Raw genomic sequence first — 12,067 nt, 5'->3', positions numbered from 1 at the left:
AGTAGCATTAATTGTACCAAATTAACGATCAAACATGACTTTCTTGCAATGATGTTATTATGATGATCAATAATAATAACAATAGAAAAGTTTTAAATGCATTAAATTGCTTAAATATTGATGAATACTGGATTGATAAAGCAACTACAACCACATGTTATGTGTCGTGTACTAAATATATATAATATGCCATCTTGATCTTTGCTTAGCGTACTTTTGGTTTATCTAACAATATAAAAAAAAAAAAAAAAATTAAGCTCAAATTCGACAAAAACTTTTTTTTTTTTTTTCCCTTTTTTTTTTTTTTTTTTTTTTTTTTTTTTAGTCCTTGCGTTTATTTTTGGGGTTTTTATTTTTATTTTTATTTATTTTTTATTTTTTTATTCTTTGCTTTCTTTTTTTCCCAAGTTCTATTTTATTTTATTATATTTTTACATTTTGCTTCTTTTTTTTTTCTTTTGCCTCAAAATTTTATATGCATTCAATTGTGTCTCGTTTGAGGTACTTTTCCCTCTCTTTTTAATATGCTTTATTCCTTGTTTTTCTCTTCTTCTTTTTTTTTTTTGTCTTTTTCCCCAAAGTTTTATTTTTATTTTTATTTTTTCCATTTGGGTTCCGAATGCACTTTTGGAATTTTTATCAAAACGGTTTGTTATGCACTTTTGGTCCGAATACAATATATAATAAATCTAGTTTAATATAGAAAACATTTTTTTATGTGGTAATTTATAATGACCTGCTACTTTTACGAAATAATTACTAGTATTTAAGCCCATGGGGTGTATTTCTCTATTTTGTTGTTTTTCTAGTTTTTCGGTTTGGAAATATTAGCGTTAGTCCTGCATAGCATATGCTCTGATCTATGAACTTTTAATGTTGAAAAGTTACTCTGAAAACTTTTATTTTTTGTAGCTTTGGTTCGTGACACAAAAATTAATAACAGTTTCTAAAACTTAACATAGATAGTATTTGTATTACATAACTAGGGGTATGCAAACTAATGAAACTGTTTATTTTAAGTGAAATGCAAACCAAACTAATTATAAATTGATCTAGAGATTTTCAAATAAAACTAAACTAATTAATGGTATCTAATCCAATCCAAACCAAATGGATTGTAATTTGGTTTGGTTTGATTTTTCTAATTTGTTTGAACTAATATTTTACATCTTCTCAAGTCTCAGCCATATAACTGGTACTAATATTATGTGTGCTCTTTTGTCTCTTTCTCTCTTTCTTTTAAGGATAAAAAATTAAATTACATATATATTTATATAATATTTGTTGTGACTTATGATTGAATATGATATTAAGTTATTTTTAAATATATTAAAGAAAACAAATATAGACAAATTAGAAACACTTATTATTAAAGAGGCCATATTCACGTTAACAAAGAGGCAAGGCTTAGAATCACGATTAGAACCCAGAGGAGTGGAGAATGAGAGGAGAGGATAGAAACTTCTATGTTGTGATAGAAACTTCTATCACAATCAGAACCTAGAAGAGCTTAAGGGTAGATCACGAAGGCTATGTCAGTTATGTATATATATAGATTGTGATAGAAACTTTATGGTTAAGATCATTTAGTTTTGGAATAAAATAGTTTTTTAAATATAAATAAGTTATAGATATATGAAATATATATAACTTTAGAAAAATTATATAGATAGAAATTGGTTTCGTTTGGTTTGATTTTTTTTTGGGTAAACCACAAACCAAACCTAATTAGTTTTTAAAAAATTTAAACCAAACCAAACCAATTATTTATTGGTTTGATTTGGTTTGGTTGGTTTGCATGGTTTGAACGGTTTGTTGCACACCCTTGTGCATAACAACTAAAACTTTCACAGAAATATTAATGTCAGCGAACAAAACTATAAAAGAATAGTTCAAGGAGCAATTTTTGCGGAAATTAAAATTTTAGGGGACAAAATTATCAAAATGCTTAAATCTTAGAATTTGACAGTGCTAATAACCTGTTTAAAAACTCAATGGCCCATTTGGTTCATGGGTTTAAATCCGTGATTTTGATTCTAAATTTAAATTTTGTTAGAGAACCTATTGGCAAGAATTTTTTTATTCAAATTTTTTGTGAGAGAAAGCTCTGTAGCAAAATCATAATTATGAGTTTAAACGCGTGAACTAAACGATCCATAAATCTTTTTAAAAATCACAACATTGAAAGTGTCTATTAATGCTCATGATGATTCAAAACTGACACGAAGTTGGCAGGTTTAAGTTTACTATAAATCAGTTTAGGTCATAATCGGGTTGACACGATTAATAAAAAGACTAAGTTACAGTTGACCTTCTAACATGAACTGACCCGAATAGACACGGTTAACTATATGTGTTATTTGTAAGTTAATTATACATGATATAAAAGTTTATATGATGTATTAAATACAAATAACATGAATTTTAATGTTTAGATAACAATAAGATAAATAGACCAATGAAAATATTAAATGTGTCATGATCGTGTTAAATAAATTCTAATTGTATCAATTATGTATTCAATATATTACTTTAAATAGGTTACACGGTTGAAGATTAACACGATTAATAAATGAATCGTGTTTAGGTTTACCTTTTTTGACACGTTTAATAAATGGGTCGTATTTAGGTTGATGTTCTCTGACACAATTAATAAACGGATTGGATACGAACATGACCTGTTAACATAAATTGCCACCCCTAAATTAATGCAATTAGTTAGTTGGCCTGGCTATAATGACCATATAATATATATATGGTAAGGAAAGGCAAACAATGCATCTTGTCTAGGGATGACAATTTTATCCGTTAACCCATTTGTCCCCGACGAACTGCATTAAACGGAGTAGTAAAAATCCTCTTTAAACAGATCTAGATTGTAAACAGGTTAAAATTTTAATCCACAGTGGGTCACGGGGCAGGGACGAGTTTAAAAGTCGCAACCCTATTCCCCGTTTACCTGCCCCATTTAATTATATCCTATTTGTTAATTAGATATATTATGTATAATATGTTATAATATATAATTTTAAGTATAAATCTATTACATAGTAATATATATGTATATATGGAAATTTCAAATTAACTTTCATTTATTTGTAAGTATGTTTGTATTGTTTATTTATTTATTTATTTTATAATGAGAATAACTAATCAGGTAAATGGGGCATTGTGAATACCCCTAATCTTTGACAGCGAAACCCGTTCCGTAACCCATTTACTTATGAGAGTTCATGAAGTGAGTGTGATAAGTGTTTTTGTTTGCAAAACGGGTTGACGAGAAGACTACCCCGCTCTAAATATGCTCCGTTGTCATCCTAATCTTGTCATGATTAACGTAGGTCCCATGGTCGTTGTGGGACCCAACATTTAGCCAACGTTTGCTATAAAATAACCATCTTGAGTGAGATCCAACTAGTGGTGGAACTTCGGACCGGCGGGCTCCCTGAGGCTCGAATTTTTTTGGGCTCGGGCGAGCAGGCCCATATGCCGGCCTATCCAAGGTGGAAATTCGGGCTCGGGCCCGGGCAACCCGAATTTTGAGACCATGCCAGAGCCCGCCGCCGTGTAGGTGCTGTCGATTGCCGTCCGCCGGAGTTTTTTTTTGAATTTTTCCAGCCATGCAGGACTGCCCGACCCGCTCGAAGCCCAAACTGCCCGAAAAACGTTCAAAAATCCGACCGTTGTGCCCGACCCGAAAATAAGCACGAAAACCCAAATTTTGCCCGAAGCCCGAATTGCCCTAAAACCTGTCCAACGGCTACTTTTTTTACCGTTGCCGCCCGAACCCGACCGTCGAACCTATAAAATATTAGTCTAAGTTGCCTTTGTTGTATGGTTTAGGTACTATTTTTGATCCTAGATTAAAATTAGAAGGTTTAGAAAGTGGTTTAGAAAACTTAGGTGAATTTTTAGGCATCAATTGTAAGGACCAATATCTAATAATAAAGGAAAAAATATATTCGATCTTTAGTAAATATGAGATTAGGTTTAGAGTACCTCATAGAGTATAGGAACCGCAACAACAAGACAAAAACCCGCATTCATTCTTGAATGTTTTCGGGTTGAAGAAGAAGAAGAAGACAACTCAAACAGAGTGGCAGCGGCGGCAGTAGCTTCAACGAGCTTATGGCATACCTCAGTGAAGGCTTAGTAGTCGGCGCTACGGCATAATCGTTTGACTTAGTTCAATGGTGGAGGGCACGGGCATTAACTTGGCCAATCCTAACTTGATTAGCAATGAATATATTTTTGATCTCAGTCTCCACTGTTTCATCCGATCAAGCCTTCAGTACAACAGGAAGAATACTTGAGGAACGTCAGAATGCATTGCAAATGGATATTATTGAAGCCTTGGTTTGCATTAAGGATTGGGATCGGGCCAATCAATGTCTACAAGATACAATTTCACCGGCAAGCCAAGAATGGATCGATGAATTTAATCGATTAACATTTAATTTTGAAGACGATCCTTCAGCTTCAAATTAAATTGTAAATTTGTAATTTGTAAATATGTATTTACTTTTGACATTGTATTTGTAATTGTATAACTTTGTAAGTTTGTAAAATTTGTAATTCGTCACAAAATGATTGCACTCTTTTTTTCTTGCCAAGTTTTTATCCCAATTGGGTTTTTCTTGGTAAGATTTTTAACGGGGCAATCATGAATTACAAATTTAAAAAATTAATAAAGAAATAATTTTTTTATATAGTTCGTGTGTTCATTTCAAATTTCAAATTGTAATATATTTATATATATATATATAAATTTTAACACAAAATAACTTAATATCAAAAAAAATTTTTAAAAAAATTTGGGCTACTCGGGCGGCATAATACAAGCCCGCGGCCCATTCAAGGTGAAATTCGGGCTCGGGCTTGGGCGGCCGGCCTGAATTTTTCGGGCGGGTCGGACTCGGGCAAAAACTCGGGTCGGGCTCGGACAAAAACTCGGTTTTTTCGGGCGGTCGCGGGCGGCCCGTCTAAAGTTCCAACACTAGATCCAACTATAAACTATACCCTACGTGTCTTGTCTTGCATCAGAGATGTCTATTTCCTCCCATTAGGGGTCAGGTCCCCTAAAGCCCCAACCTAATTAATGGGAGCTCTGTTATACAGATCATTTTTTTAGCCAAAAAACAATATACTGGCAAAGTAGTCTTGGCTGCCACTTCTCGTGGTGGACATAGGCTGCCAACTAAAACCAAATCCACTAGGGAACAAGTTGGGAAGGATAATGGAGTCACTTTCACCCATGTGATATTTCCGTGTAACATTGTTCGTATATGTATGTAATACCAAATGTAATTCAACATATGTAACATTAAGTATTACGAGAATGTACTAAAGAAATTACGCGTTCATACGAAGAAAAGTGACATTTGTCGGAATGTATGAAAACCCCTAGCTTTTTGCAGTGATCCCAAAATCATGAACATCACCGTGGCACATTTACGTTATAGTGAGAAATTTTTGAGTCACAAGTCAATAATAAAGTGTCAGGGCGTTAGAGGCGTGGTTACTAATTTCTCTAATTAGAAAATTGTTGCATGACTATGTATAAGTTAGTGTTTCATCATATCAATTAGTAATTAATTCGAAGATTTCAACTAAACAACTACTTTATAAGGTGGATTCTATATATAGTGTAAAAACATTACTGGGTCCCAACCATAAAATTTAAACCGATGGTAGATATTGCATAGAGCTGGATAATGGAGAAGAAATGTTAGAAGCGTTATTTCCATTTCAAAAACGTTATCTGATTCCAATATTGACTTTTACAGCGAAATGCCCCCACATAGAAATTCTCATTTTATAATGATAAGATTATGTGTAACAGTAATACTATTTTTTTTTCCCTAAAATATTGTTGATTAGCATAGGTTTAAAAGAAATTTAAGGCTTTTTTGGAAGGTGGGCTCAAACCAAATGGTTTGAATAAGAATTAAAATTTTGTGGGAGAGAGTACTATAACAGAACTTTTTTAAGTTAAAATTTTTTCGTGAGAGAAAATTGTTTGAACCCAAATCAGAGAGGTTTGAACTCATCCTTTAAACACATCCTTAAACTAAGTCAAGATTAAAGAGGAAATAAATAGACAATCATGTAATTGGCGCAAGTCCCATTATTGTAGAGGGTGAAATCTACAATTGATGAAATTAAGGGATATTAATGGCTGAGTTAGGAGTCATCAATTAGAAGGATCTATCCATAACGAAGACGAGCATGTTAGTAAGCATAAAATAAAGTAAAGAAAGAATAAAGACACACAAATTTATAAAGGTTCGCTTTAGTAAGTTCATTATATATGCTGAGAAGCATTACAATGAGTCGATGGAAGAAGAATGCGATGAGAGAGAAGCGAAAATGCTGAAAAATATAGAGAATAATGAGAATAATTGTTGGAAGTGACATAAGTGTCAAAGATGTCTCTGGGGTGTCCGGATGCCCTTGAAAGCATTTGAGCTCCCATATTTATAGTTGATGAGGTCCTCAAATTGTTTCTCATTCTTCTGAGTGATTTGGCCTTCAATTCGTGATATTTGTTTCCTTTTCTAGCAACATTTGACTTTCCTTTGCAGATTCACCTTCCTATGGATCGGTCAAACTTGATTTGTTGTCCATTAGGAGTTGATCACGCCTTTTTTCTTCATGATTTTTGAGGATTTGGTTTCCTTATTTGAAAAGTAATTAAACACGCTCAATGAGTGTGTTTCTTATTGTGTAAGTCAACCATTGACCTTTTTTCTAATTGATTATTCTAGCTTAACTGGCTGATTTCTTCCCTTTTCTGGATGATTTGGTTGACAATTCCTATTTTATGAATGTATTGAGGATATTCTCTCGTTTCTTAGTGCCCAAGGTTGTGCGGTGACTCATGAGGTCGATCGGTGAGACTAGCTCTCCGGTGAGTCAATCTTGCTTGTTCGGGGTGTTACGGTGAATCGTTTAGTGATTTCTGGGAGCCTAAGTTGTCACGTGTACGGAGAGAAATGAGGTGCGAATTTTGACCTAATTGTCATGCCCTTTTATCTGATATATATAGCGATCTCATTGGATGAAAGAACTCTTTATATTATTATTAGGGTCTTTTTATAGTAGGGCCTCCTACTAGCGGTGTACATTTTTCATTGTTGAATTTAGTTAAAATCACATAAAACAACAAAAAAAGGAGAAAATATAGCTTTTGATACATATCTGATGGTTAAAAATAGTGACATGTCGGTAGTTATTTTTTTCAAGTCATATCGTAAAAATCTATCATTTGGTAGACATTGAAAAAAGAACTATTGAAAAGACTGTTTTCAGCTGTCATATTTATATTAAAAACTGGTTTAACTGGATATATTTTTAATATGATTTGATTTTGGCAACTTCTCCACTATTTTATTTATTTTTTGCTAGAAAGCAACCCCAAAACGGCAAAACCAGTTGGCAGTAGCAACTTTTGAAATCCCTATGGCTAGAGTGCTTTAAACAAAGGATGCTACATATATTCTGTGAGCATTGGCCAACAGATACATACGATACGATTCCATAGTGGTGCAGATAGAATATTCTAAAGAAATCGGGTAAAGACGCGGATAAGCAGCAAAGATGCATACGGTACGATTCCCTGAAATAATTGCTTTTATTATTTATTAAATAAATTAAAGTAGATGCAACCTACAGATACACGTGTCTTGTTGACGATATCTTTGCCAAGACATTCGTTTTTGTCTCGAACTTTGTCATGGAAGCACTTGTTTGTTTCATCCGCTGAGAGGAATTTTTAATATATATATATATATATATATATATATATATTTATTTGATACAAATACAATTATAATCAATTTCAAATCAAAGACAAGATAAGAAGAAGCACTTTACTTTGTGCTTCTGAAGAGTTCCAGGTCATGTATGACTCATCACCACATGATCATAATTAATAAACTTTTTCTCAAAAGACAAGAAGATTATAGTAAGTTTTTGACTACTTATTGCCAAGCAACGACTTACTAAAACTTATATTACGTCAACAATGCTTATTATAGCACAATTGAATTGTATTAATTAAACCATGTTTCTAAATGATGAATCCAAACAAAATCAAATAAAAAAGTAAAAAAAATTAAACTAATGGAGAATCTGACGATTCAAATTAACGGAGCTAGCCGTATGATAAACTGTTTTTCATAACACAATGTTAAATCCATGAAAAGTTTTTGTCCAAAAAAGATAGAGAGGTAGAATTAGTGATCACATGAATAACTTCTACCCCAGTTAACATATCAATGATGTGTTTTGCTGATTTATTTTTACTAGAAGTTTATTTACACAAGTATATACATATATTAATGAGTTTTTAATGGATGCATTTGCATAAGTGGTTACATCAAATATAAAAATTTAGTAATATGATGTGATAAAAATCAAATCTAATTAATTACATAAATTTATTTAGTCAATTATTTAATCTATTCCAATGACGACTAAATCAATGATATTCATTAATAGGTAAATATATTGTAATAATCATTAAAATCAGTCCTACTTCTAATTTTTAATATTATAGTGTGGTTTTAATGGTTACTTCAATATTTAACTATCATTGAGTTTTATAGTTTTAATTGTATTATAATATTTACCCATCGGTGGATACTATGATGTAATGGAATGTGTTGTTTGTTTCAACAATCCGAACAAAAAAATTCAATTCGGATTGTAGTTGAAGGTTCAAATTGATGTTTGGTAGAGAATTAAATGTGGACAATTTAAACAATTAACAATAGTTTAAACTCTTGATTTTAGAATTGACTTCCCCCATCCCCAACCCCCCCAATTCACAGCCCAAATTGTTTTCTACAGTGAATGCAATTTGGATTTTTACTTTTTCTCTCTCCTCAACTTTAAGCTTAAAAATGTCACAACTTCTTCGTTTCAAAATAATTTTAGGAGTTTTTTTTTTTTTTTTTTTTTTTTTTCAATTTATTCATAATGAACAAATCCTTATCCACATTGCATATATATTTTTTTAATGTCATTTATAATGACGTTTTATAAGATTTGTTAAAAAACTTTAACGATAGTTCCAAACACAGTTCAGATTTTATTCTCAATTCAAATTACAATTTATTTACGTATCTAAATACCGGTTCGAACCGCAATTCAAATCATCACAATTAACACCAAATCAAACAATCCTAACGACAAATTAAACAGGGCCTAAGTTTTTAATATGATATATTCCTTCTTTAGGAAGGCCATGTACAACGTAAGTTGAGTTTTGAGCAATTACAGAAAAGAAAAAGACTTTTACCAGAAAGGACATGGTTATTCCTTTTCTTTATTGTTCTAGATCAGGAGTTAAAAATGTGATTTTTTCCTAAGATAAAAATATGATCATATATATCCAAAACTAGTGGGGCTAGAGAGAATAAAAGATGATACCAAGCTTAATGTCGATTGAAAAAGAAAAGGAATTCAGAAAACCTATTTAATCCAGATATTCAATCACATGGTCGCATCACCTTTTACTGCAGCAACTATAGTACCAAAATTCAATGGACAGAGACATTTTTTCTTCAAAGTTATTATGAGGCATCCGGATGATCGGTTACATACACGGATAGCCATCAATATCCTCAGAAACACCCGGGACAATTACTAATAATTTTGTTGCACCGTAAAGCTAACTAAATCCAGTTTTGACAATCGCAGAATGGTCGGATTTGAATTTGTTGTTCAATTTTATTATCTTAATTGGTGTTTAGGCAATCAAATTATGTCACATCTTGTAAAAAATTAAGATTGCTTTTCAACTCACTTTTTAATACTTATCATAAGATGATGTGGTATGATTTAATTAATTAGACACTAATTAAAACACTAAAAATTAAACAATAGATTCGAATCAAAATGGTCAAACAAACAGATATATACAGATTCAGCGGTATCCCCACATGCCAATTATGCTGACCCCAGCATCAATCACCTTTGGAAAAACTTATCATTATATCCAAATGTGTACTTTTCCCAATTAAGCATCTCCATATTTCTTTCCTTATATAATCCCCACATGTGTAGTGTATCCATCATCCCATTATTTGGCAAAAATAACACCACTTTTCCTTAAGTTTGCCAAATGGCCAACCCCCATCACGGAAACCAAGAACATCCCTCAAATGGTCTCAACATTATTAATCCATCCCATGATCATGAAGTGGTGGTTGTCATGGTGCCCTTGCCGGCTCAAGGCCATATCAACCAGCTCCTCCACCTCTCCCGCCTTATCGCCGCCTACAACATCCCCGTCTACTATGTCGGTGCCGCGGCACACAACCGCCAGGCCACGCTTCGAGTCCAAGGCTGGAACCCCAATTCCATAAAAAACATACACTTCCTTGACTTCCTCGTCCCTCCTTTCAACTCTCCTCCTCCAAACCCTAATTCCCAGGACAAGTTCCCTTCCCATCTCCTCCCTTCCTTCCGCGCTGCCCGCCATCTCCGCCACCCAGTCACGGCGCTCCTGCGGCGACTCTCCGAAAAAGCGAGAAGGATAATCATCATCCATGACTCTCTAATGGCCTCCGTCGTCCAAGACGCCGCTTTGATACCGAACACCGAGTCCTTCACCTTCCACAGCATTTCGGCGTTCGCGATCTTTTTGTTCTATTGGGACGGAATGAAAAAGGTACAGCTAGAAGTTGACGCCAAGAATATTATTCCGAAAGACGTTCCATCTCTTGAAGGGTGTTTGACTTCCGAGATGATGGATTTTATTGCTGCGCAATATGAGTTCAACAAGTATAATTCCGGGAATCTCTACAATACTAGTAGGGTTATGGAAAGGCCTTACATGGATTTACTTGTAAGGATTCTTCCAAACAAGAAGCACTGGGCACTCGGGCCTTTCAATCCGGTGGAATTAGTTGAGAAGAAAGTGTCAAACGACAAACACATGTGCTTGGAGTGGCTCGACAAGCAGGCACCGAATTCGGTGATTTACGTGTCGTTTGGGACGACGACGACATTCACAGAAGAACAAATCCAAGAATTGGCTTTAGGATTGGAACAAAGTGGGCAAAAATTCATGTGGGTGCTAAGATATGCAGACAAAGGAGTCGTTTTTGACGACGAAGTAATCAGGAAGGTTGAGCTTCCAAAAGGGTATGAGGAGAGTGTGAGAAATAAGGGAATTGTTGTGAGAGACTGGGCGCCCCAATTGGAAATTTTGGGGCACCCCTCAACAGGTGGGTTCTTGAGTCACTGTGGATGGAACTCTTGCATTGAGAGCATCACCATGGGAGTGCCCATTGGGGCGTGGCCAATGCACTCCGACCAGCCGAGAAACACCGTTTTGGTGACGGAGTTGCTCGGAGTTGGCACCGTCGTGAGGGACTGGAACCGCCGCAATGAGGTGGCGACGGCGGCTGCGGTTGTGGAGGGTGTGAGGAAGTTGATGGAATCGAAGGAAGGAGAGCATATGAGGAAGAGGGCGGCGGAATTGGGTTCCGCCGTGCGGCAGTCGGCTGCGGCAGAAGATGGGGCTTCCCGGAAGGAGTTGGATGCTTTCATTGCTCATATTTCTAGATAATTAATATAGATTGCTAAGTTATATATGATTTTTAATTAATAATGAAAGCTAGATTTAGTATTACCTAAAAAATGTACTAAATCTGAAATGAGGACTACATATATTTTTGTTTTCCTATACTTTATACTGATACTTTTTATGGTAAAATATATTTTCACTGTTGATGCAGGTCCATGTTTTTAAACTATAGATTTGATTGCTTAGCGCGCACAAAAAAAAAAAAAAAAAAAAAAAAAAAAAAAAAAAAAAAAAAACCTATCGAATTGATTATGACTGTTTTGTTAAAATAATAAGAGTGGTTAACATAGATATTTCACTTCAAAACAAAGTCTATCCATAGGATTCCTTTTTACCTACAATAAAATTCTCAATATATAAATATACATATTTGTATATTTGAGATGTAAGTCTTGGAATGAGGAACTTATATATTGAACAACATCCAATAATATAAACGATATCACGTAATATATTCCGGAGAGGAAC

General features: G+C 34.0%; 1 protein-coding gene across 1 annotated transcript; it reads left to right on the top strand.

The window, feature by feature from the left end:
* The first annotated feature begins 10,099 nt into the window (after positions 1 to 10,099).
* Positions 10,100 to 11,670, top strand: LOC21384813 (zeatin O-glucosyltransferase). Its single transcript, XM_010093792.2, has one exon. It carries the CDS (start codon positions 10,130 to 10,132, stop codon positions 11,579 to 11,581), a length of 1,452 nt encoding a protein of 483 aa, XP_010092094.1. The 5' UTR covers positions 10,100 to 10,129; the 3' UTR covers positions 11,582 to 11,670.
* The last annotated feature ends 397 nt before the right edge of the window (positions 11,671 to 12,067 follow it).

This window comes from Morus notabilis, unplaced genomic scaffold (assembly GCF_000414095.1).
Source record: "Morus notabilis unplaced genomic scaffold, ASM41409v2 Scaffold2314, whole genome shotgun sequence".
NCBI lineage: Eukaryota > Viridiplantae > Streptophyta > Magnoliopsida > Rosales > Moraceae > Morus > Morus notabilis.
The sequence above is the reverse complement of the archived record's forward strand: the minus strand, read 5'-3'. Positions and strand labels throughout refer to the sequence as shown.